Here is a 27,943-nt window from a genome sequence, read left to right as displayed (position 1 = left end):
TTAGTAAGTAATTTAAATTCTCTGATAGGGAATTTGAATTTGTGCCTTTAAAGCAATGGTGTGTACTCCTGAGGAGTTTTAAACTCAAGAACAACGTGATCTGAACATCACTTTCAGAGCATGTGAGAATGGTGGTCAAATCAACGATGTGGCAGAAGACTGGGTCTAGAAGCTGAGAAATACGTATCCTCAGTTTTCTGCCCTGGGCAGATCTGTAAATTTTAGGTTACTGATACTGATCTAGAAATTTTTAACTTTATACACGGTAATATTTTATAATATTCACCTTGCTCTCATTTTTATCCTAATCAGTTTCTCTAGGTGATTGAAAGAAGAATAGCAGGTACAGAGTATTAGAGTTAATATTGATTTTTAAATTTACCTGTGTGTAACTTTGGCTGCTGTTAGTTTAGAGACAGCAAAATATGACTTATTTTAGCCAGAGGACCAAGACTCTTGATGAGCCATAATGCTTTAAACACCTTCCATTAATAAACGTTAAGGATTTTGATGGGCAAAAAGCTCAGAAATTCAGGTTTACTGAGGGTTTTTTGTTATTCTTCTTCCCTTTTTGTGAATTATCTTGTCTGTCAAATAAGTTACATATTGGAGAATTCCAATATTTTAAAACTTTTTATCCTTTAGAAAATCCTAGACTGATTTAAATTTTGAAAAATTGTATTCATAAGTCAAGCCTATAGTAAATAATTGACTTTAGTAAACTAGTTATCACTAGTTTACTGTCATAGTTTTTCTGTTAAATATGTGCTGGTGTAACCATTAATAAGTCTATTTTTAGAAGAGTACGTTGTGTACTACAGCCATTTTGGACACTTTGTATAACTTGTGTTGTCAGTAGAGATCGTGCCCTCTTGTGGTAAGCTGGGAACAGAGTTTCAGCTGTAAAAGTAATCACCCTAGCTTTCTTTGAGTTCATATTTTTTGCTAGTGCATACTCTTGAGTTTATTTTCAATAAACAGAAAACAAAACTATAGCAAGATTTTTAAATGGAGAATTGAGAATTGGAGAGAGTAGTATGTCTTGTCTTATTTTATTTGGAGAAGTGCTAAAAAAGATGTGGGTTAACGGACAGAGTATCAAGGAGGAGCCTAACAGGGAAGAGATATCTCAGTGTGAGGAAAGGCAACGCGTTCTGAGAGTGTTTGAGAAGATTTATGACTAACGTTAATGTGATATCCTGAATATTTTACAGGTATACTCTGCCTCATCCTCCTTAGAAAATGCTCCCAGAATTTCTATTCCGTGTGTGTGTGTGTGTATGTGTCTGTGTGTGTGTACCTTCTCATCCTAGGGAAGGGAATAAATACTTATGTGGCACTATTTGAACTGTCTGTCTCATATAATGGAAATTAAGTTAGTTTGAAATAAATGTTGAAATCTGTTTTGAACTGCCTGTAATAAGTTGGCATCCTAAGTGTTTATTAGTCATGGGGATTTTTTTTCAAAAGGAATGAATTTTCCCTGAAAATTTTATTTTAATGTTTTCTTAATTTATATTTTTTAATACCTTTGTTCTTCTTTGAGTTTAAAGGTTAAATTTTATATTTCAGCAGTGACTGTGTCCCATATATATCTTCTTAGAAACTGATTTTTTTTTTTTAATGCTCCAGTATTCTTAGAAGGATTCCAATGTTAATGCTGTTATCACCCCTTGTGGGTGATTCACTGATCTTTACCAATCCATTAATAAGAAGTGTTACAACTAAGTATTATTCTCATCACATGAATGAATTTTTCTGTGATCAGGGAATTGCATATATTGGTCTTCATTGGTTGATATGAAAATCAGTTTATTAAGTTTCAGTTCACAGTTTAAAATATTATTTTGAAAATTCTGATTCAGTTATAAAACATTTTAAATTGACAAAAATAACTGCCATTTTTATACAAATTGAAAAGATAATTTCTGCGTATTTATACATAATTACAGCTGTAAACACCAACAATCTAATATTATGGATTGATTTTTTTAATGATTTTTATTTTTAATATGTGGCTTGTAAAAATATATTTGGTTTGTATTAACTGCACTTATCTCATTGTACTATCAGGTGTGTTTAAACAGATGCAGGGAGGTTGTTTTTACAGTTAAAAAATGGTGCTTGCTTTTCATATTATGAAGTTTTTAAATTTACAAGTTTAAAGCTAGTTAATTCAAAATTTTAACAAACCTTTGAATGAATGGCAATAGAATGTAATGCTTAAAAAAGCTCAGACTCTTAGAGTTAGACTGCCTGGGTTAGAATCCCAGCCAGCACTGTCACTTACTAGCTAGATGGCCTTGGCAAGTTCTTTAACTTCTTGGTGCTTCAGATTCCTCATCTGCAACACGGGAATAATATTAGTACCTACCTCATAAGATTGTTGTAAGGATTAAAAGAATTAATATAAAAACACTTAGAATAGTGCCTGATGTATACTAAGGTCCATGCTTCTGTTACCAATATTATTATCACCATTATTAAATTTATACATAGATTAATGTTGAAATTCATTTTGGAGGATATACTGTTTGTTTTGTAAATACAAATCACTTTTGTAGTTCTTGCTTTAAAAAACTTTTCTGAATAATTGAAAATAAATAAAAGCTAAAATGGCATTTTATGAAGTTTTTATGAAAGCTTTTTTCACAATTATCTTTTCTTCTCTTTTAGGCACGGAATGTTAACACCGGTGAATTGGCAGCAATTAAAGTAATAAAATTGGAACCAGGTAAATTCATTGAAATTTGGTGTTTCTTATTGCTCTCAGCCACTGGATAGCTTTCAGGCTTGTTTTAATGATGTTTGGTCAACCTTCTCTTGTTGTTCCCAACGTCTGGCAAATAGGCCTGGTGTCTCCTCTTTCCTTCACCTCTTTGAGACCTGTAGACGTGTTGCCCAGTTCTTCCCTGAAAAGTAACTAATAATTGCGGGAGGGAGGGGAGCTCCTGAGGAGACTTTGTTCCTTCTGGATGCAGTTGAGCTCCCTTGTCACACATCATTAGTGGTGTATTTCCAGGTTAACACTGTCCAGTGATGAGGGGCAGTGTGACTCAGTGGAAAGAATGGGACTGAAATTTGGTGGTTGTAGTCCAGCTCTTCGTGTCCCACTCTCTTGCTCTGTGAACTTGGGCAGGTAACTTAAGCTCTGACTCTCAGTTTCCTCAATAAGCGTAGCTCTCACATTTCACAGGTCGTTAATATTGTAATAGCTACCTTCCACCTTTGTAGTTTGTCAAACCCCTAGGACTGCTCCATATTTTTCGTCTGCTTCAACTGTATTCTATCCCTGAATTCCCCCCACTTCCTGCAAAACCCATGTCTTTCTGAACTAACTACATACCCTTCCCTCTTTTTCTCCCTCCCACCGTAAGTAAGTAAGTGTACTAGTGTCTAGACTGAGTTCCATGTTGATGATAGTGCCTTTCTGAGGGTGCCTTTCAGTATGGGCACAAATACATCCAGTAATTTTTCTTTTTTTCAAGTGTAGGCAACTTTTTCTATGAAAGTTGAGATAGTAAAATATTTTAGGCTTTTTGGGCCACAGGTAGTCTCTGTATACAGTCTCTCTCTCCTTTCATCCTCCTAAACTATAAAAACCATTTTTTGCTGAAAAACCATTCTGAGCAAACCTGCGCCTGTAGTTTGCCCACCCCTGATTTAGATCATCAGTAGACTTTTTAGAAGTGCTATTAAGATGAAGTTTGAAGGATGTGTTGACTGACTGTGATCAAACCACACTCAAATATAATGAATTAAAAAAATACTTTTTAAGTTACAGGTATTTACAGATTTTTTATATTCTAATTATATTCTAGCATCACATGACAAAGCTTTTTCTGTTCTCTGAATCTCCTGTTGTCTAGTGGAAATTTGAAATTGACAAAATCTGAGGTTAAGAAAGAAATGAAAAGTTTGACATTTGAAGCAGGGCCTCCATTTTTAATCATCAAGAAGTGGCTATGTTATTGATGAAGTAGTCTCTAACTGGTAGCAGTATGTACATACATCATTCCCTCAAATCAGTTTAGTGCCTCCTCTTTCAGGAAGCCTTCCTCCCCTGACCCCTGCCCTGACTAAGATGACTCCTGCAGGAATAGCTCTGGAATAACACTTACCACAGCTGTGCTTCCAGAGTTGCCTTTCTTTGTTCCTAAGTTTTAATCGAATTTATGTCCACAGCACTCAACTTAGCGTCAGTGCATAGTACACATTCAGGACATCTTAAAATTTCCTTTAAAAAATTAGGAACTTAAAATCTTATTGTTCATCAAGTCATTTGTTTACTGATTAGTGAATTTTTTGTGTTATGTTCATCTTGAACATTGCCTTGTATATATAGATCATTGTAATAAAAGAAAACACAATTAAATAAAAAGAAAAAAGCTTATTCCTATTCTGCCACTCAGATAACAAGAGTTACTACCATATATGTTATTAGATATACACTTAAATTTAGTTTACATTGGATTCCCTACTTGTGTGTTCATAGAAGTCACCTGAATTTTTTTTTTTGGGTTGCGTGTGTGGCTTGCAGGATCTTAGTTCCCCGACCAGGGATTGAACCCAGGCCCCCTGCAGTGGAACCCAGAGTCCTAACCATTGGACCGCCAAGGAATTCCCCCTGAATTTTTCTGTTTAATTTCTTTGTTTTAATTTGTTTATATCCTGTGAGAAATGTTTAACTTGTTGGTGAGCTTGAAGTATATGGCATAGTGGTTAAGTGCACAGACTCCAAAGCCAGACCACTTTGATTCTAGTCTGGCTTGACCACATTGCTTAAGCTTTTCGGATGGACCTCTGTTTCCTCATCCCTAAAATGGGGATAATAATAGTAACTTCCTCTTAAGGTTGTTGTAAGGATTAAATAAGCTAATATATCTAAAGCACTTTAAAAGTTTCTTAATTTGCCATAATGACATAGCAATTCCACTCTTGTGTATCTACCCACACAGCAACTTTCACACACAAATGTTCACAGCAGTGTTATTTATAATAGACAGAAGCTGGAAACAGCCTAACTGCCCATCAACTGGTAAATGAATAGACAAAATGTGTCCATACAATGGAATACTATTCAGCAATAAAAAGAAACAAACTGTTGATACATGCTGTGACTTAAATGAACCTTGAAAACATGTAAAGTGAAAGAAGCCAGACAAAAGAGACTACATATTATATGATTCCATTTATGTGAAATGTTTAGAAAAGGCAAATCTACGGAGTCAGAAAGTGGATTCGTGGGCTGGTGTATGTGGCGGGAGGATTAATAGTTAATGGGCATGAGGGATCTTATTGGATCACTGTAATAAAAGTTAAAATATTCTAAAACTGATTTATAGTGAACTTACTTGGTGAATTTACTAAAAAAAATCATTGAATTATGCACTTGATATGGATGAATTACATGATTTTAAAATATGCCTTAATACAGTTATAAAAAATAACCACAATACCATTGTAGTCTCTTACAATATTAATAATAGCTTCTTAATAACAAATAAGTTTCACACATTGTAATTAGTTGATGTGTCTCAAATTTCTTTTATATCCATAGTTTGTGCCTTCATCTCTGTTTGTCTTTTTCCTTGCCTTTTGTTTGTTTGTTTGAAGAAACTTGGTTATTTGTCCTGTAGGATTTTCCCTCAGTCGGGGTTTTGCCAGCTGCCCCCCTGTAGGATCATTTAGTGTGTTCTTCTGTGAGTTAGTGGTTAGTTCTAGAAGACTGGTAAGATTCAGGTTTGATTTGTCACGTGGTGGAAGAGGACAGCTTTGTTGGTGGTGTTATGTTCTCATTTTTCTAAATTACAATTCTGATATCCAGTCTTTAACATTTTGAAAAACAGAAACTAAATCTGAAATAGTCAAGTGTAGTGGGAATGATTTTAAGAATTTGCATCCCAAGTTGTTTTTTTCCCCCCCATTTTTCTTTATAACTGATATCCAGTTTGAACCAGAAGCTAGATGAAAACTTCTTTGGACATTTGGACAAAATTGTTTACTTAAGTGTGAATTTGGTCTAAGTATCTCACTGGGGCTTCTAATCTTATTCCTGTGGCTTTAATTTAGATTTGATTTTCTCAATTGTTCTTTGATTAAGCATCAGTCTATAACTTTTTTTTTTTTTTTTTTTTTTTTTTTTTTTTGCTGTACACGGGCCTCTCACTGTTGTGGCCTCTCCCGTTGCAGAGCACAGGCTCCGGACGCGCAGGCTCAGCGGCCATGGCTCACGGGCCCAGCCGCTCCGCGGCATGTGGGATCCTCCCGAACCGGGGCACGAACCCATGTCCCCTGCGTCGGCAGGCGGACTCTCAACCACTGCGCCACTAGGGAAGCCCTATAACATTTTTTAACTTAAATTGCAAAGACAATGTTTGATCACTGTAATAAAAGTTTAAAAAATACAATTAAACAAGAAGAAGAATCTAAACATCATTCATCATTCTGCCACCTATATAAACACTTGACTTTTAGTGATTTTCTCCAGACTTTTTTGTGTATTTATGTACAGGCATACCTAGTTTTATTGGGCTTCACTTTACTGTGCTTCACAAATACTGTGTTTTTTACAAATTGAAGGTTTATGGTGATCCTGCATTGAGCAAGTCTGTTGGCACCATTTTTCCGGTAGCTTTTGCTCACTTTATGTCACTGTGTCACGTTTTAGCAATTCTCATAATTCAAACATTTTCATTATTAGTATAACTTGTTATGGTCATCTGTGATCAGTGATGTTAATGGCAAAAAGATTACGACTTGCCGAAGGCTCAGATGATAGTTAGCATTTTTTAGCAATAAAGTATTTTTAAATTAAGGTATGTACTTTTTTTCTTAGATATAATGCTATTGCTTAATAGACTACAGTTAGTGTAAACATAACTTTCATATGTACTGGGAAACCGAGAAATTAGTGTGACTTGCTTTATTGCAGTCTTCTGGAACTAAACCCACAACATCTCTGAGGTATGCCTGTACAAACACCTAACATATATACTGCACACACAGAGACACACACACTTACCTACGCAGACCACAAAGGGCTGGGCAGAGTTCAGAGATGGATAAGAATGTACTGAGATCAGCTTGATTTGCATGCTTACTGCTGAACCGGTAAACAAGCATTGCAAAGGATAAGTAAGAGAAGAATACCATGAGTGGGCACAGCTCCCCAGTGCTTCCCCAGGTCCTCAGAAGTGACCCAGACTGATAGTCCGTGCAGTGAGTGATTTGTCGACCACAAAACACCTGGCTTGCTGCCATTTATGCTATCAGGCTTGCGGAGGGACATCATCAATACTCAGCGAGTGGTGTAACTCTTCTTAGAAAAGGCAGTTATTTGTTGTGACACTGTTCAGTAGTTTTGTGTTCCATTTCTTACCATGTCCTCAGATCTGTAGCTGGCCTGGCCATTGCCTACCAAAGATGCAAACACATGTATATGTACATGACTGTGTTTTATCCATAAATGTGTTTATTTTTTACATTTTCTTTTCATTTGAAAAGCATTTCATGAATTTTTTTCTATGTTAGTATTTCTACACCACCATTTTTTAGTTGGCTGCATAGTATTCAGCAATATAAATTATAGCTGTTTAATCGGTCCCTAATGATTATAACACTTAAGTTTTTACAATTGTAAACCATGTACCTCTATTTATTATGTATCATGTACCTATGAGGACATCTTTTGTCCTTGTACATATGATTATTTTGTCATGATAAATTAATTAGCTGGTCAGAGGATATGTACATTTTTAAGAGTTTTGACATATACTAGGGATTATGCCTGACATTTCCAGGGTTTGATTTTTTGTTTTTTGGGTTTTTTTCTATACCTTTGCCCACAAAAGGGTATCATTATAATAAAACCTTTACTATTTTTTTTTTTTTTCTTTTTGCGGTATGTGGGCCTCTCACTGTCGTGGCCTCTCCCGTTGCGGAGCACAGGCTCCGGACGCGCAGGCTCAGTGGCCATGGCTCACGGGCCCAGCCGCTCCGCGGCATATGGGATCCTCCCAGACCGGGGCACGAACCCGTATCCCCTGCATCGGCAGGCGGACTCTTAACCACTGCGCCACCAGGGAGGCCCAAACCTTTACTATTGATCAAAAACTGATGTCTTACTGTTAATTAACATTTCTCTGTCTTCCAGTGATTGGGTATCTTTTTTCCCCATATACTTCTTGGCCTTTTATTTTTATTTTATGAAGAGCTTGTTTGTGTCAGCCATTTAACAAATATTTATTCATTGTCTGCTACGTGCCAGGCATTGGTCTAGGTGCTGGGCAAATAGTGGTAAATAAGGCAGACTCTTACCCTTGAGAAGCTTATATTTTAGTTCCAAGTGACAGTAAACATGTAAACAGATAAGATAATTCATGAACTAAAATAAGGTAATGTTGAAAGTGGCCCGAGGCTACTTTAGCCAGTGTGGTTAAGGGAGACCTTCAGAGCAGGTGGCATTTGGGTTGAGACTTGAATGATGAGAAGACAATAGTCATGTGACAGTCTTGTGGGGAGAGCATTCTAGGTGGTCAAGGGCAAGTGCAGTGACTCTGAGACAAGAATGAGTGCTGCAAGGCTGAGGACAGAGAGAAGGTCTGTATGGCTGGATCATTGTGAGCCAGTGGGAACGGTGTGGAAGGGGGCTGGAAAGCTAGTCAGGGACTAGATTATAGATGGCCTTGGGCACTGTGGTAAGGAGGTTAGGTTTTACTTGAAGCTCAGTGGAAAGCTTTTGGAGGATTTTTGGGCTGAGCAACTGGGTGATACTTTAGGTACTGTTTACTGACATGGGGAAGACTTGAAGTGTGGATGGAATCAGTAATCCTCTATTTATTATGTATGTTTTAGGTATCTGCTAGATATCTAGTTGGAGATGTTGAATAGGCAGTTTGACACATGCATCTGGAGCTTTAGGAGAAGTTAGGTTACACATACAGATTTGAGGGTCCTCAGCATGTAGGTCGTCCATGAAGCCGTGGAAGTAGATGAGGTTACCTGAGAAGAAAGGAGAGATAGAGAAGGATGGCCCAGGTTGTAACCCTGGGTGATTTCGATACTAGAGGTCCGCTAGAGGAGGAGGTCCCAGCAAAGAAAACTTGAAAACAGGTAACAAATTAGGTAGGAGAAATATCTGCTGAGGGTTTTGTCAGTGAAGCCTTAGAAGAAAGTCTCAGGCAGGAGGGAGATTAAACTGTGTCAGATGATGCTGAGAGATGTGGAGTAAGATGAGGATTGAGAATTGCGCATTGGTTTTGATGACTTTGATAAATCAGATTAGTGGTTAAGGAGAGAATGAGAGGAAAGGAAGTGAAGATAGCAAGAAAGATTCTCCTCTCAAGGCCTTTGGCTGAAAAGGTTAGCAGAGAAATGGGGCATTAGCTGGAGTGGGATCTGGAGTTTATGGAAGGTTTTTCTAGACTACATGATACTCAGTTATGTTTTGTGCCAGTGCAGTGAGAATAAATCAGTAGAGAAGAAGAAATAGATGTTGTAGAAGCTAATGCAGATAACTCCAGGAATAAAGTCTGAGAAAATGAAAAGAGACAGGATCCAAGGCATAAGTCTAAGAGCAAGGAGACTTGATTCATTTTAACAGGAGATAAGGCAGAGGATGAGTATATAAGCAGGTAGGAGGACGGAATTGATAGTGGAAAGATTGGTTATTACCTGATTGTGCCCATTTTCCTTTTGAACTATAGGATGCGGTTGTCAAAGCTTTATGCTGTGAAAGGCTTGCCAATCCCACTATTTATTTATACGTATGTGTATATTTTATATACACATATAAACTTTTGACTTTCGTTGTACTTTTTTTTTAACACTTAGATCTTAGATCCATGTAGAATTAGTTTGATGTATGATGTGAAGTAAAAATCGAACTTAATTTTTTTTTTCTCAAATAGTTAAATCTAGCTCTTTGGTATAATTGGTTCTGTTCCCAGGCTTCCCTGGCGGCGCAGTGGTTGAGAATCTGCCTGCCAATGCAGGGGACACGGGTTCAAGCCCTGGTCTGGGAAGATCCCACATGCCGCGGAGCGGCTGGGCCCGTGAGCCACAACTACTGAGCCTGCGCATCTGGAGCCTGTGCTCCGCAACAAGAGAGGCCGCGATAGTGAGAGGCCCGCGCACCGCGATGAAGAGTGGCCCCTACTTGCCACAACTAGAGAAAGCCCTCGCACAGAAACGAACACCCAACACAGCAAAAATAAATAAATTAATTAATAATTGGTTCTGTTCTGGGCTTTCTGTTTTAATTTAAGGAATTGCCTATTTATTTTGTTGCCAATACCACACTGAAGCTAGCCTTTAAAATAATACTTGTTCCTGAGGTCGGTTGTTGCAAAGAATATTTTTTATAGAACCTGATGAAGATTAACATAATGATTGATAATGACATATTGTTTGGATATCAGAGATAGATACAATAATGTAAGATACTCAATGACATTGGAAAATAAAGGATTCCATAAAGGTGAGTTTTCTAAAATCCTTTAAATTGCAAAAATTGTTCTAACCATCGTGTTTGTAAATATTTCTCAAATGCATTTCACCTCAAATAAAATACTGAGAGTAGTGTAGTTATCATAATGTAACCAATAGTTATAAGTTGTCCTCAGCAGCTCATGACAAAGAGAAATGTTGTGGTGCCTCTCAGAAAAAGGCTCTAAATGACAGTGACTGAACGACAATGCCGTTTCCGCATCTCTCCGTGTCACTAGTTGCTTTTTTTTGGCCACGCTGAGCAGCTTGTGGAGTCCTGACCACCACCAGGGAATTCCCTAGTTGCTTCTCTTTAGGTCGGTAAACATTTACTGACATACGTTAAGATAAATGGTAAGGCACGTTTCTTGATTTTGAAGTCTAGCCCTTTATGTCTGCTTCCTGTGTCTGTTGTGCTGTTGGCCAGGAGATTGGACAATCAGATTTGTTAGAATTGCACCTAATGAAAAAGTGAATATACTGTGAGCTTATCAGAAGAACTTTCCTTTGAACTTTGAGTCATCTTTCTTACCTTCTCAAGGTACTTTTTGTCCATGCCTGGTTCTCATTTATGTACTGAAAAGTTAAAGTTACTAAATAAGTGCTTAGTTTGAAACCTAATCGTTTCTACGATGGGTAGTGGAAGTCAAAGAGAGAGCATATAGCATAGTGGTTAAGAACGTGGACTTTGGACCCAGAGTGCTTTGATTAAAATTGAGACTCCATCATAGTAAGCTGAGTGACCTTGGCAGATTATTAACCTCTCTACCTATTTTTCCTTCCTGCAAAGTAGGGGCAGTAATAGTTCCTACCTCATAGGGTTGTTGTAAAAATTAAGTAGTTTAATGTGTTTGAAGTACTTAAAATAGCTGTAATTTTTATTAATAGGGACTTAAAATTGTTATAAATACATTGATGTATTGTGCAATTAAAATGAATAAAATTAATAAGCTATTATGTTTTCTTGTTCTAGAAAACAAATGGAACAACTGATTTCTTATACTGTCTACTGACTTAATCCTCTCTCTTACTATCCACTCCCCCACTTCTCCCCGCAGTACACACACATACACTCTTACACATGCCATAGAGCTGCTAGAGATACTGAACGTGCTTTGGGTGTTAGACTTTTCTTTGTGATACTCTGGGGGCTGTGGAATGAGGCAAGCTTATAAAATTATTTCCTTAAACTTACCTTCTTTCAGTTAATACTCATGTACAGTGAAATAAAGTTCAGGAATTGCCTTTTTGAACTTAAATATTATGTCTACAGTAGACTATAAAATCCTCGATGGAGGAGGCTTTGTCTCTTAATTATAACCTTGAGACATTGTACAGCTGTACATAAATGTTTGGTAAATATTTTACTGAATGAATATTGTATATGATAAACTAAAACATCCAGAATGATTTTTTATGTGAAAACATTTTTTTAATGTTCAAAAAACCCCACAACTTACCAGTTCTGTATCTAGAGTTCTTTTTTTTTTTTTTTTTTTTTCTTTTTGCGGTATGCGGGCCTCTCACTGTTGTGGCCTCTCCCGTTGCAGAGCACAGGCTCCGGATGCGCAGGCCCAGTGGCCATGGCTCACGGGCCCAGCCGCTCCGCGGCATATGGGATCCTCCCAGACCGGGGCACGAACCCGCATCCCCTGCATCGGCAGGCGGACTCTCAACCACTGCGCCACCAGGGAGGCCCCTCTAGAGTTCTTATACTTTGTGGAACAAAGCAACTTTCTAACCTTTTGAGCATCCCCATCCTACTTGCTGGAGAAAATGGAGAAAAATATTTATTATTTGTAAGATAAAATAAAATCAATCTCCAGGTAAACAAATTAACCCTTTTTATATGTTTAGTTTGGATCTTTGATATATACATATTTAGTCTTAAAAGTCTATAGGTGTCATGTATATAACTAACATTAATAGGCTCTGAGTTACTGACAGGTCCTTTTAAAATTAAAAACTAGGGGAAACACAGCTATCATATTGAGTTTGCTTTCTATGTCAGAGGAGGTACAGGGGAGAATTTGGCAGCAGAATTCCAACGGGTCCAGAAATCAGTAGAAAATAATGATGATGTGCAGAACTTGGCTTAACAGGAATCCACTTTCTTTTTTAAAATATTTATTTATTTATTTTTAGCTGTGTTGGGTCTTCGTTGCTATGCGTGGGCTTTTCTCTAGCTGCAGCGAGCAGGGGCTACTCTTCATTGCGGCGTGCGGGCTTCTCATCGCGGTGGCTTCTCTTGTGTGGCTCATGGGCTCTAGAGCACAGGCTCAGTAGTTGTGGCGCATGGACTTAGTTGCTCCGCGGCATGTGGGATCTTCCCGGACCAGGGCTCAAACCTGTCCCCTGCATTGGCAGGCGGGTTCTTAACCACTGCGCCAGCAGGGAAGTCCCAGGAATCCACTTTCTTATTAGTGTTTTTCCAGGTGGTAGAATTATTTTTCTTAAATTCACATATCCACATAACAGCTGCAACAGCAACACTAATGGTGATAAAAGTCACAGCAGCCACTTTTTGGATACTTGCTTAGGACAGTGTGCCAGACCCTGTACTAAGCTCTTCATATGCATTGTCTTAGTTAATCCTCACAGTAACAAATGCTGTGCAGTAGGTATGGTATTATCATCCCCATCTCACAGGATAGAAGCACAGAAAGATTAAGTAATTTGCCTAGGGCTGTATGACAGAGGAGCAAATTTAAATCCAGGTTTATGTCTCCCTAGAGCCTGTGCTATTATGTATGTTGCCTTACAGATGCTTCCTGGAATTTTTAGAATAATTCCCAGTTCTCCAGCAATATTTTTTGAAAGTTTGCCTCTCTACTATAGAGCTCATTATTCATTTACTTTCAATGTTAAATCAAATTTTAAGTTTTTATAGTTTTTTAAAATTTATTTTATTTATTTATTATTTTGGCTGCATTGGGTCTTTGTTGCTGCACGCAGGCTTTCTCTAGTTGTGGCGAGCGGGGGCTACTCTTCGTTGTGGTGCGCGGGCTTCTCATTGCAGTGGCTTCTCTTGTTGTGGAGCATGGGCTCTAGGCGTGCTGGCTTCAGTAGTTGTGGCTCGCGGACTCTAGAGCACAGGCTCAGTGGTTGTGGCGCATGGGCTTAGTTGCTCCGTGGCATGTGGGATCTTCCCGGACCAGGGCTCGAACCCGTGTCCCCTGAATTGGCAGGGGGATTCTTAACCACTGTGCCACCAGGGAAGCCCTATAGTTTTTATTTAACATAATTTCAGACTTTAGGGGAAAAGTTGAAAGAATAGTACAAAGAATTTCAATATTTCATCAAGATTTCTCAATATTAATATTTGCTACATTTGCTTTATCTTTCCTTATCTTATCCACTTAAAGATACCCTCTTCCCCTGAATACTTGAGTGTGTATTTCGTTAGAGCAATGAAATGTCATTCATTGCCTTACATAACAGTACAATCATCAAAATCAGGAAATTAATGCTGCTACAGGGCTGTTATTTAATCCACAGACCTTATTCAGATTTTGTCAGTTGCCCCAATAATACCTTTTTAGGAAAAAGAAAATCGGGGATAATGTGTTGCATTCAGTTTCCAGGTCTCTTCAGTTTTGTTTGTTTGTTTGTTTTTTAATCTGAAAGAGTTCCTGAGCCTTTGTTTTGAATGCTAGGTCTGCTTATTGCTACTGATGCATAGTTTCTAGTAGGTTGTCTTAAGGGATAGAGCCAGGAAATAGATGTATGTATGCACACATAAATATGTACATACCCACACACCTCTCCCTTCCCTACCCCCCATCTATCTTTATCAAAAACTATGACTTCATGCTTATACCTCCAATACCAGTCTAACACCATAAAGTTCATTCTCTCTTTTCTTTCCATATGTGTAACTTCCTTTTCCAACAGAGGGAAACCTGGTTTCCATTATCGGTAGTATATTTACTTACTTGCTTAATCCTTGAACATAAAAGTAATTTCAGAATTGTTAACCTATGCCTCTGAGAACTCAGCTACTAACTGGAGGTCATTGTTTAGAATATTTATCTCTAGGCTGAGGACGTATAGTGTTCTAAAATCTGGTTCTCCTTGTCTCTCTCCCTTTCAAAATTGCTTATGTTATTCTGTTGAAGTTTGTATGGTGTATTAGTTTCCAGGCTGCCATAACAAAGTAGCACAAACTAGGTGGCTTGAAACAACAGAAATTTATCCTCTAACAGTTATGGAGGCTACAAGTTGGAAATCAAGGCGTCAGCAGAGTTGGTTCTTTCTGAGAACCCTGAAAAATATGTTCCCTGCCTCTCTAGCTTCTGGTGATGGTCTGCAACCCTTGGCATTCCTTGGCTTATAGGTGGTTCCAGTCTCTGCCTCCGTCATCAGAGAGCAGACACCCTGTGTCCAAATTTCCCCTTCATATGAGAACACCAGTCCTAGAGACTACCATAAAGGCCTCATCTTACCATGATTACAGCAAGACCCTGTTTCCAGATAGGATCACATTCACAAGTACTGGAGGTTCAGTTCACCATATCTTTTGAGGGGACACATTTCAACCCATGATACATGACCAGCTTATTTGTTTCTGTTTGTATTCATTTTGGGGATGCCTCCTTCATCTTTGATTTTATTTCTTTTAGAGTATTTTTTTAAGTATGTGCAACTTGAACATGATTCAGGGAAGTGTCATTCTTTTATCTTTCTTTATCCTATTCCCACTCATCCGCTGTTGATAACCACTACTTTTGGTCTCAGGTTTATCCTTTCCATGTTTTGTTTTGTTTACCCAAATGAGCAGATACATGAATTTTTCTTATTTTCTCTTCTTTTCTTTTACAAAAGGTAGCATACTATAGCTATCCCTTTGAATTTTGCCCTTTTCACTTAACAGTCTGTCTGGGAAATCATTCCACATTAATTCTGACTCTGCATAATACTCCATCATATGAATCAGTCACTGTTCTGTGTGTGAGCCTCTAGGTTGGTTCCAGTACGTTACATTTACAAATAACGCTGCTTGTAAAATTTATGTCATCCATATTGATAAATGCTACAAAACAGTGAACCTCGGAAACATTATGCTAAATGAAAGAAGCCAAACACAATAGGTCACATACTGTGTATTTCCATTTATGTGAAATATACAGCATAAGTAAATCCTTAGAGACAGAAAGCAGATTTGTTGTTGCCAGGGGCTCTGGGGAGAGGGGGATGGGAAGTGACTGCTTAGTGGGTATGGGGTCACCTTTGGAGGTGATGTTTTAAAACTAGATAGAGGTGATGGTGGCACAACATTGTGAATGTACTAAATGCCACTGAACTGTATACTTTGTTACATGGATTTCACCTCAGCAAAAAGTATATATTATCCATATAATTTAAACAGCCTTTTGTTTTTCTTGCTGATTTGGTGCTGTTGACATTTCGGCCACTGGATACTCAGTGCATCTTTAAACGCCTCCCACAAAGAACAGACCCTGAAGTTTATCATTTTAATGACAGTGTGTGTAAAGTATACACTGTCTGTTCACACCTTTTTTTGGTTGCCCCGTCAGAGTTAATTTACCTCCTCTGTCTTTCACTTTACAGAGTTATGTTTTGTTTTTCTGTTACACTGGAGAAAGTTGAAGTCTGATGATGCTGGCGCTAAAGTATCTGTGTGGGAAAATGGGGGGCATGTTCCAGGATGGGAGTGGGTCATAAAGGATATAAGCCAGAAAGATACTTAGGGCCAGATTGTGTACCATGATACCTTCTATTTCATGCCAGAATATCTAGAGCTGTGGGTCATTGAAGGTTATTAGAGAGAAGACTAATATTTAGTCTGTGTTTTAAAAGATAACAGGCAGTAATGTGGCGAATGTACTGAAATGTAAGTCAGTACTGGAAACAGGAAGACCAGTGAAGAGGTATATTGAGAAGGGTATTAGGAAAAGAATGTGTATGTGTGTATAACTGAGTCAATTTGCTGTACAGCAGAGATTGGCACAGCCCTGTAAATCAACTCTACTTCAATAAAAAAAAATTTTTTTTAAAGAAAGGTATTAGGGTTCAGGTTAACTGCTATAACAAAGAAACCCAAAAATAAAGTGACCTAAACAAGATAGACATTTATTTCTCTCTCACGGAACAGTTCTGAGGTGAGTCCAAGTTGGTGGTTCAGTTCTGTTCCACGAGGTCATTCAGGGATACATGTTCCTTCCATTTTATGCCATCACCCAGTAGAGCACTTGTTCATCTGCTTAGGTGAGGTTAGGTCACTGGTATGTCCATCCTTTGCTTGCTGGAAGAGTGACAGGTATTTTAAGGCAAGCAGCTTTTCTTTTAAGGCAGTGAGGTTAGAAATCACATACGCATTTTTGTGCTAGAACTTAACTTCCATGGCCACACAAATGCAAGAGAGGCTGGGAAATGGGGTCTTTAGCTAGGCAGCTACATGTCCAAGAAGAAGGAAAGAATGGCCACTGGAGGCACAAATGGTAGTCTACCCCAGGAGGCAATTTGAGTATTATTATGAGGATTTGAACCAGGATAGTTATAATAGGGCTAGAATTGAGATGTGTTTAGGAAGTAGGCTGAAGAGAAAGAATATATTTCCATTCATCTGAGACATCTTGATTATGAGGTATTTAGAGATTGTGTAGTTGTGTACAGTTGTTAGTTTGATCTACAGGTCTGGAGCTCAGGAGAGAGGTCTTGGCTGAAGGGGTGGATTTGGAAATCATTGGTGTTTGTAGTAGTTGCAGTTGGAGAATTTCAAAAAGAGAGGGGGTCACTAGTACCAAATATTGCTGATACGTCAGGTAGAATGAGAATTGATAAGAGGCCTTTGATTTGGCTCTTAGAATGACATGGACCTTTGCAAGAGTAATTTCAGCAGAGTCATGGAGTGAAAAATAGATTGTAGTGGGCTGAGGAATGAATGGAAATGATGAAAAGGAAGCAAAGCTCAGACTTTTTTGAAGAAATTTGACTGTGAAAGTGGGAACTGGTTTAATATAGGAGGAGCAAGGTTAAGGGAAGGTTTTACACTTTTTAAAAAAAATTAATTTATTTTATTTTTGGCTGCATTGGGTCTTCATTGCTAAGCATGGGCTTTCTCTAGTTGCAGGGAGCGGGGGCTAGTCTTCGTTGCAGTGCACGGGCTTCTCATTTCAATGGCTCCTCGTTGTGGAGGAGGGGCTCTAGGCTTGCGGGCTTCAGTAGTTGCAGCACTTGGGCTCAGTAGTTGCGGCACGCGGGCCCTAGAGTCCGTGGGCTTCAGTAGTTGTGGCTCGTGGGCTCTAGAGCGCAGGCTAAGTAGTCGTGGTGCAGGGGCTTACTTGCTCCGCAGTATGTGGGACCTTTCCAGACCAGGGCTCGAACCTGTGTCCCCTGCGTTGGCAGGCAGATTCTTAACCACTGTGCTACCAGGGAAGTCCAGGTTTTTCACTTTGAGGTAAGTTTGAGCATGTTTGTAGGCTGAGAGGAGAATGTGAGTGGTGATAGAACAAAGGTATCAAAGACAATATAAATGATGGAGCAAGGTTCTGAGAGGGCTTGGAAGGAGATAGGATCAGGAGGTACCTCTTTTGAAAAGAAAGAAAGTACCTCTTTGGGGATCACACCTTTGTAAAGGGCCAATAGTGGGCACAAAAAAAGATCAGTTTTAAGGTTGAGGAGAAGGTAGTGAAAGAAGATCTTTACATTAGGGTCTCCATTTTCTCAGATGTAGGAAGCTAGGTCCGTAGCTGTGAGTGAAGTTGAGGTGGATAGGTATGATATCTGAGGAATAATGGAAATGACTTTTTACTGTTGTTTTAAGAGCCATTGTAGGAAATAGAAGAAACTGACTAGTTAACAGTGGTGGGACTGTTGTGCAGTGTTATATACCTAATTGAAGTTAGAAATCAACCATTTTTATTATGCCCATTGACACAGCTATGCTACTATTCAAAAGCTGTTGCTAGAACATTACCTGAAAATAATATGTAATTAATTCTCACCTATTAAAAGATCTTTTCTCTAGAAATTAGAGTTATGGGGAAATTAGTATTAAGATAATTAGACAAGGTACTACCCCAGGGTAGGTAAACTTGTCTCTATTTTATTTTATTTTAATTAATTAATTAATTAATTAATTAATTTTGGCTGCGTTGGGTCTTCGTTGCTGTGCGCAGGCTATCTCTAGTTGCGGCGGGCGGGGGCCACTCCTTGCTGTGACGCGCGGGCCTCTCATTGCGGTGGCCTCTCCTGCTGCAGAGCACGGGCTCTACGCATGCAGGCTCAGTAGTTGTGGCATGTGGGCTTAGCAGTTGTGGCTCGCGGGCTCCAGAGCACAGGCTCAGCAGTTGTAGTGCACGGGCCTGGTTGCTCCACTGCATGTGGGATCCTCCCTGCCCAGGGCTCGAAACTGTCTCTCTATTTTAAAAACTGCTCATTAGTGCATTTTCTGCCCTGTTACATGAATTATCCATCCATGTTACCTTTTCCCCAAAGTCTCAGAGGATAACAAGCATATATTCGTAAATTTATCTTCAGCCTTCCTCATAAAGTGGGTAAAAAAACAAACCTGAGAAATGCTCAACAGTTGTTTAATGAGAGATAGAAAAGAGAAAAGCAGTACCCAGATATATGTCACTTGATGATCTCATCCGCCTGCAGAAAGTCTTCTTGATTCCCAATGTGTAATGCAAACCATTGACTTCTGGCATTTTACTTAAAATGCTGTTAATATAAGTTTAATATTTATTGCACTCCAATAATATACCACTATAGAAGCAAGTCCAATTTCCATTTAAGACTATTGCTTCTAACAAGGCTTACATTTTCTTGATGTTTTATGAATTACATTGTAGTTCCAGAGATCTTAACCATAAAATATTAACCTACACTTGTTATCTCATATTTTTTATGATAGCCATTCTAACAGCTGTGAGGTGATATCTCATTGTGGTTTGATTTCTGTTACCCTGGTGACTAGTGATGTTGAGCACCTTTTCATATACCTTTTGGCCATTTGTGTGTCTTTCTCAGAAAAATGTCTATTTAGTTCCTCTGCCCATTTTTAAATCAGATTGTTTGGGGTTTTTTTGCCATTAACTTCTGTGAATTTTTAAATATTTTTTTGGATATTAACCTCTTATCAGATGTATGATTTTCAGATATTTTCTCTCATTCTGTAGGTTGCCTTTTCATTTTCTTGATGGTCCCCTTTGCTATACAGAAGCTTTTTAGTTTTTTATCATAAAAAAAGGCAAGAGATAAGTGTTGGTGAGGATGTGGAGAACAGGAAACCCTTGTGCACTGTTGGTGGGAAAATAAATTGGTATAGCCACTGTGGAAAACACTATAAAAATTCCTTAGAAATTAAAAACAGGGCTGCCAAATGATCCAACAATCCCACTTCTGGGTATATATCCAAAGGATATGAAAGGATATCAAAGAGAGATCTGTACTCCTATGCTCATTGTTCACAATAGCCAAGATATATAAACAACCTAAGTGTCTGTGGATCAATGGATAAAGAAGATGTGGTGTATTTATATATACAATGGAATATTATTCAGCCAAGAGAAAGAAGGAAGTCCTGCCATTTGCAACAGTATGCATGGACTTTGAGGGCATTATGCTAATTGAAATAAGCTAAAACATTAAATGAGTACATGAACTTCACTGAGGTAGGATATGTTTCTTTAAAACCAGTGTATCTGCCCAGATTGGATATCTTTTGTGGAGAAATTGCTGCATAATAAACAAACCAAAAGATAAATCAGCAAGTAACCTCTTTTCTGAAGAGCATAATGTAATCAGTTTAATTAGCAAGCTGTTATTTACACTCTGACATAAAGTGGAGACAGGAAACTCAAATAACAAGAAAGTAAGAATCTGGCCATTTATCAGGCTGGAATAGCAGACATAGATAAAACCTCAAACTTAACAGGAAACGGTATTTCTCACAAGAATGATAGAGCTGTGAAGTGTCATAACAAACCCTGTCTTTGAATGACTATGGCTTGCCTACTCACTGAAAAACTTTGCTCTGGAAAATCAGACTATCAGAAACTTCACGTGTGTAATTATAGCAGCAAGAGTAAAACATCCCATTCTTGCCTAGAGAATTTGCCTGGAGAATCTAAGTGTTTTTGACATAGAGTAGCAGTCTTGATTTACAACCGAGACACACAGCTTCAGATAAGGGGTTTCTAGGCACAGCATCCACATCTATCTTAACTTTGTAGTTCCTAAGGAAAGAGGGCCTTGGTTCACTTTGCAGTCTAGTCCCTTTACACACAGCTCTGCTTTGCTCTAAGCCTATCTAAACACTGCTTCATGTAAATTTCACTTACACTTTACTCTTTCCCAAATCTTTTTTTTTGAACTTTATTTTATTTTTATACAGCAGGTGGTTCTTATTAGTTATCTATTTTATACACATCAGTGTATACATGTCAATCCCAATCTCCCAGTTCATCCCACCCACCCACCCCCCACCCCACTTTCCCCCTTTGGTGTCCATATGTTTGTTCTCTACAACTGTGTCTCTACTTCTGCCTTGCAAACTGGTTCATCTGTACCATTTTTCTAGATTCCACATAGATGCATTAATATATGATATTTGTTTTTCTGTTTCTGACTTACTTCACTCTGTGTGACAGTCTCTAGATCCATCCACGTCTCTACAAATGACCCAATTTTGTTCCTTTTTATGGCTGAGTAATATTCCATTGTATATATGTACCACGTCTTCTTTATCCATTTGTCTGTTGATGGGCATTTAGGTTGCTTCCATGACCTGGCTATTGTAAATAGTGCTGCAGTGAACATTGGAGTGCATGTGTCTTTTTGAATTATAGTTTTCTCTGGGTATTTGCCCAGTAGTGGTATTGCTGGGTCATGTGGTAGTTCTATTTTTAGTTTTTTAAGGAACCTCCATACTGTTGTCCATAGTGGCTGTATCAATTTACATTCCCACCAACAGTGCAAGAGGGTTCCTTTTCTCCACACCCTCTCCAGCATTTGTTGTTTGTAGATTTTCTGATGATGCCCATTCTAACTGGTGTGAGGTGATACCTCATTGTAGTTTTGATTTGCATTTCTCTAATAAGTAGTGATGTTGAGCAGCTTTTCATGTGCTTCTTGGCCATCTGTATGTCTTCTTTGGAGAAATGTCTGTTTAGGTCTTCTGCCCATTTTTTGATTGGGTTGTTTGTTTTTTTGATATTGAGCTACATAAGCTGTTTATATATTTTGGAGATTAATCCTTTGTCCCTTAGTTTGTTTGCAAATATTTTCTCCCATTCTGAGAGTTGTCTTTTCGTCTTGTTTATAGTTTCCTTTGCTGTGGAAAAGCTTTTAAGTTTCATTAGATCCCATTTGTTTATTTTTGTTTTTATTTCCATTACTCTAGGAGGTGGGTCAAAAAAGATCTTGCTGTGATTCATGTCAAACAGTGTTCTTCCTATCCTTTCCTCTAAGAGTTTTATAGTGTCTGGCCTTACATTTCGGTCTTTAATCCATTTTGAGTTTATTTTTGTGTATGGTGTTAGCGTGTTCTAATTTCATTCTTTTACATGTAGCTGTCCAGTTTTCCCAGCATCACTTATTGAAGAGACTGTCTTTTCTCCATTGTATATCCTTGCCTCCTTTATCATAGATTAGTTGACCATAGGTGCGTGCATTTACCTCTGAGCTTTCTATCCTGCTCGATTGATCTGTATTTCTGTTTTTGAGCCAGTATCATATTGTCTTGATGACTGTAGCTTTGTAGTATAGTCTGAAGTCAGGGAGTCTGATTCCTCCAGCTCCATTTTTTTTTTTCTCGAGATTGCTTTTGCTCTTCGGGGTCTTTTGTGTCTCCGTACTTGTTCTAGTTCCATAAAAAATGCCATTGGTAATTTGATAGGGATTGCATTGAATCTGTAGACTGCCTTAGATAGTATAGTCATTTTCACAATATTGATTCTTCCAATCCAAGAACATGGTATATCTCTCCATCTGTTTGTGTCATCATTGATTTCCTTTATCAGTGTCTTAAGGTTTTCTGAGTACAGGTCTTTTACGTCTTTAGGTAGGTTTGTTCCTAGGTATTTTACTCTTCGTTGCAGTGGTGAAGGGGATTGTTTCCTTAATTTCTCTTTCTGATCTTTCATTGTTAGTGTATAGGAATGCAAGAGATTTCTGTGCATTAATTTTGTATCCTGCAACTTTACCAAATTCATTAGCTCTAGTAGTTTTTTGGTGGCATCTTTAGGATTTTCTATGTATAATATCATGTCATTTGCAAACAGTGACAGTTCTACTTCTTCTTTTCCAATTCGTATTCCTTTTATTTCTTTTTCTTCTCTGATTACCGTGGCTAGGGCTTCCAAAACTATGTTGAATAAGAGAGGGAAGAGTGGACATCCTTGTCTTGTTCCTGATTTTAGAGGAAATGCTTTCAGTTTTTCACCATTGAGAATGATGTTTGCTGTGGGTTTGTCGTATATCGCCTTTATTATGTTGAGGTAGGTTCCCACTGTTCTCACTTTCTGCAGAGTTTTTATCATAAATGGGTGTTGAATTTTGTCAAAAGCTTTTTCTGCATCTTTTGAGATGATCATATGGGTTTTATCCTTCAATTTGTTAATATGGTGTATCACATTGATTTGTATACATTGAAGAATCCTTGCATCCCTGGGATAAATCCCACTTGATCATGGTGTATGATCCTTTTAATGTGCTGTTGGATTCTGTTTGCTAGTATTTTTTTGAGGATTTTTGCACCTGTACTCATCAGCGATATTGGTCTGTAATTTTCTCTTTTTTGTTGTATCTTTGTCTGGTCTTGGTATCAGGGTGATGGTGGCCTCATAGAATGAGTTTGGAAGTGTTCCTTCCTTTGCAGTTTTTTGGAAGAGTGTGAGAAGAATGGATGTTAGCTCTTCTGTAAATATTTGACAGAATTCACCTGTGAAGCCATCTGGTCCTGGACTTTTGTTTGTTGGAAGATTTTTAATCACAGTTTCAATTTCAGTGCTTGTGATTGGTCTGTTTATATTTTCTATTTCTTCCTGGTTCAGTTTTGGAAGGTTGTGCTTTTCTAAGAATTTGTCCCTTTCTTCCAGGTTGTCCATTTTATTGGCATAGAGTTGCTTGTAATAGTCTCTTACGATGCTTTGTATTTCTGCAGGATCTGTTGTAACTTCTCCCTTTTCATTTCTAATTTTATTGATTTGAGTCCTCTCCCTCTTTTTCTTGATGAGTCTGGCTAAAGGTTCATCAATTTTGATTATCTTCTCAAAGTACCATGTTTTAGTTTCATTGATCTTTGCTACTGTTTTCTTTGTTTCTATTTCATTTATTTCTGCTCTGGTCTTTATGATTTCTTTCCTTCTACTAACTTTGGGTTTTGTTTGTTCTTCTTTCTCTAGTTCCTTTAGGTGTAAGGTTAGATTGTTTATTTGAGTTTTTTCTTATTTCTTCAGGTAGGATTGTATTGCTATAAACTTCCCTCTTAGAACTGCTTTTGCTGCATCCCATAGGTTTTGGTTCATCGTGTTTTCATTGTCATTTGTCTCTAGGTATTTTTTGATTTCTTCTTTGATTTCTTCCTTGATCTCTAGGTTACTTAGTAGCGTATTGTTTAGCCTCCATGTGTTTGTATTTTTTACAGATTTTTTCCCTGTAATTCATTTCTAATCTCATAGTGTTGTGGTCGGAAAAGATGCTTGGTACGATTTCAATTTTCTTAAATTTACCGGGGCTTGATTTGTGACCCAAGATGTGATCTATCTTGGAGAATGTTCCGTGTGCACTTGAGAAGAAAGTGTAATCTGCTGTTTTCGGATGGAATGTCTATTGATATCAATTAAATCTACCTGGTCTGTTGTGTCATTTAAAGCTAGTGTTTCGTTATTTATTTTCTGTCTGGATGATCTGTCCATTGGTGTGTTACTGTCGATTTCCACTTTTATAGCTGTTAGCATTTGCCTTATGTATTGAGGTGCTCCTGTGTTGGGTGCATATATATTTATAATTGTTGTATTTTCTTCTTGGAATGATCCCTTGATCATTATGGAGTGTCCTTCCTTGTCTCTTGTAACATTCTCTATTTTAAAGTCTATTTTATCAGATATGAATATTTCTACTCTAGCTTTCTTTTGATTTCTACTTGCATGGAATATCCTTTTCCATCCCCTCACTTTCAGTCTGTATGTGTCCCTAAGTCAGAAATGGGACTCTTTTAGACAGCATATATACGGGTCTTGTTTTTGTATCCATTCAGTGAGCCTTTGTCTTTTGGTTGGAGCATTTAATCCATTCACATTTAAGGTAATTATCAATATGTATGTTCCTATTACCATTTTCTTAATTGTTTGGGGTTTGTTTTTGTAGGCCCTTTTCTTCTCTTATGATTTCCCCTTAGAGAAGTTCCTTTAGGTTTTGTTGTAAAGCTGGTTTGGTGGTGCTGAATTCTCTTAGCTTTTGCTTGTTTGTTAAGCTCTTGATTTCTCTGTCGAATCTGAATGAGATCCTTCCTGGGTAGAGTAATTCCTGGTTGTAGGTTCTTCCATTTCATCACTTTAAATATATTGTGCCACTCCCTTCTGGCTTGTAGAGTTTCTGCTGCGAGATCAGCTGTTAGCCTTATGGGAGTTCCCTTGTGTGTTATTTGTTGTTTTTCCCTTGTTACTTTCAGTAATTTTTCTTTGTCTTTAATTTTTGGCAGTTTGATTACTCTGTGTCTTGGTGTGTTTCTCCTTGGGTTTATCCTGCCTGGGACTCTCTACACTTCCTGGGCTTGGGTGGCTATTTCCTTTCCCATGTTAGGGAAGTTTTCGACTATAATCTGTTCAAATAATTTCTCGGGTTCTTTCTCTCTCTCTTCTCCATCTGGGACCCCTGTAATGCAAATGTTGTTGCGTTTAATGTTGTCCCAGAGGTCTCTTAGGCTGTCTTCATTTCTTTTCATTCTTTTTTCTTTATTCTGTTCCATGGCAGTGAATTCCACCATTCTGTCTTCCAGGTCACTTATCCGTTCTTCTGCCTCAGTTATTCTGCTATTGATTCCTTCTAGTGTATTTTTCATTTCTGTTATCGTATTGTTCATCTCTGTTTGTTTGTTCTTTAATTCTTCTAGGTGTTTGTTAAACATTTCTTGCATCTTCTCAATCTTTGCCTCCATTGTTTTTTTGAGTTCCTGGATCATTTTCATGTCAGTACTCTGAATTCTTTTTCTGGAAGCTTCCCTATCTCCACTTCATTTAATTGTTTTTCTGAGGTTTTATCTTGTTCCTTCATCTGGAACATAGTCCTCTGCCTTTTCATTTTGTGTAGCTTTCTGTGAATGTGGTTTTCATTCCACAGGTTGCAGGATTTTAGTTCTTCTTGCTTCTGCTGTCTGCCCTCTGGTGGATGAGGCTATGTGAGAGGCTTGTGCAAACTTCCTGATGGGAGGGGCTGGTTGTGGGTTGAGCTGGGTGTTGCTCTGGTGGGCAGAGCTCAGGAAAACTTTAATCCGTTTGTCTGCTGCTGGGTGGGGCTGAGTTCCCTCCCTGTTGGTTGTTTGGCCTGAGGCGAGCCAGCACTGGAGGCTACAGGCTGTTTGTTGGGGCTAATGGCGGACTCGGTTGGGGGGGGGTTCATGCCAAGGAGTACTTTCCAAAACTTTTGCTGCCAGTGTCCTTGTCCCCGCAGTGAGCCACATCCACCTCCCGCCTCTGCAGGAGACCCTCCAACACTAGCAGGTAGGTCTGGTTCAGTCTCCTGTGGGGTCACTGTTCCTACCCCTGTGTTCTGATACACACTCTACTTTGTGTGTGCCCTCCAAGAGTGGAGTCTCTGTTTCCCCCAGTCCTGCAATCAAATCCTGCTAGCCTTCAAAATCTGATTCTCTGGGAATTCCTCATCCCATTGTTGGACCCCCAGGTTGGGAAGCCTGATGTGGGGCTCAGAACCTTCACTCCAGTGGGTGGACTTCTGTGGTATAAGTGTTCTCCAGTCTCTGAGTCACCCACCCAGCAGTTATGGGATTTGATTTTATTGTGATTGCACCCCTCCTACCATCTCACTGTGGCTTCTCCTTTGTCTTTGGATGTGGGGTACCTTTTTTGGTGAGTTCCAGTGTCTTCCTGTCGATGATTGTTCAGCAGTTAGTTGTGATTCCGGTGCTCTCACAACAGGAAGTGAGCGCACATCCTTCTACTCCGCCATCTTGAACCAATCTCTTTCCCAAATGTTATAACTATCTTTTCCTGTGTTTTGTGAGACGGCCCAAGATTCCCCTGGTGTACAGTCTTCCTTGTCGCAGTGGGTCAGTAAACCTACTCTTGTCAGACTGCAGGCTTGTTCCTATGGTTTTTAGTCTGATGGGGCTAGCCCACTGCCAACTCTTGAGACTTAACTTCAAAAGAAAATTAAAATGGATCCAGATGAGAGCTTGTGGCAGAGCTTGGTAATAGAACTCACAGACAGTTACTTTCAGACTTCACTTTCAAGTTCTTATGTTGTCTTTTTTTTTTCTTTTTGAGTTTTAAAGTCAGAATTTTAGAGCCATAAGGTACTTTTTAGGTCATCTATATAGATGGTTGTCAGATTTTTATAGCTTTCAAAAATTTTGGTATAGAAAACTACCTGGTGGCAGGGAAGTATTATTTCAACCATCTCTTCAGCCTAACGCTCATGTTTCATATTGCAGGAAAGTAGGCACAGCATTTGTAATTTACCCGAAGCCACACATCTTATTTGTGGGTCTGATTCCTCTCTTGACCTGTTGTTCTTTAGTTTTTCACACTAAAGAAATAGTATTTAATTAAAGTTACTTGTAATTACTCATTTGTGGTATTGTTTATAGCTCTGGTTATTAAAGTAGAATACAAATGCAGACAGATAACACTGATTAATTAGGTAGCACCTCATGGGAGCACCTCTTCTAAGTGGGGAAGCTCATTCCTCTTCCAACACAATGAAAAATACTGAGATTGATGAGCAGGGAAATTCGTAGTGAGAGAATACGTTATTATGTTTTGTTTCCACAAGAGCAATGTTTATTAAATTGTAGAGCAACATTTTAAAAGTGCGACTAGGTACCAGTAAGACTCCATCCCACAACCTTTTCATGGATCTCTAAAGTTAAATGTTGTGAACCTTCTTTCCTGTCAGCCTCTGACGTGAGTTTTTTCTGTCCTGAGAGGTAGGAGAATTGTTTCTCTCCCTTCATCTTGCATCATAGACTGGCCAGGCATCAGGGACGTGAGTTATCTGCTCACTTTCCTCTCTCCCTGAGAGCACTACTACATCCCTTGCCACCAGTTGTTTATTCCTTGCCATGTGTTTATTGCCATCATGAAGATAGTCATTGTTACATCATTTGTGATAATTACTTTTCAAAGGTTGATCATGGATTGCTTAGCCACGCTTTAACTACTAGGGCCATATTATGTCATAGTCAGCTTTGAGGCTGACTATACTGGACAGATCAGATATTTACACATTGCAAGGGAATAGTGCTCAA

General features: G+C 38.5%; 1 protein-coding gene across 2 annotated transcripts in view; it reads left to right on the top strand.

Moving 5' to 3' along the window:
* The window catches only part of MAP4K3 (mitogen-activated protein kinase kinase kinase kinase 3), a 194,259-nt gene that overhangs the window by 61,617 nt on the left and 104,699 nt on the right, over nt 1–27,943 (top strand). For both annotated transcript variants that reach the window (XM_060117942.1, XM_060117941.1), the window contains exon 2: nt 2,677–2,734. In XM_060117942.1, the coding sequence (XP_059973925.1) occupies nt 2,677–2,734 (58 nt within the window). The remainder of the gene's footprint in view (nt 1–2,676; nt 2,735–27,943) is intronic.

Source organism: Mesoplodon densirostris, chromosome 14 (genome assembly GCF_025265405.1).
Source record: "Mesoplodon densirostris isolate mMesDen1 chromosome 14, mMesDen1 primary haplotype, whole genome shotgun sequence".
In the NCBI taxonomy this organism is placed as follows: Eukaryota; Metazoa; Chordata; class Mammalia; order Artiodactyla; family Ziphiidae; genus Mesoplodon; species Mesoplodon densirostris.
Note: the sequence above shows the minus strand (reverse complement) of the source record. Positions and strands in the feature narration are given on the sequence as shown.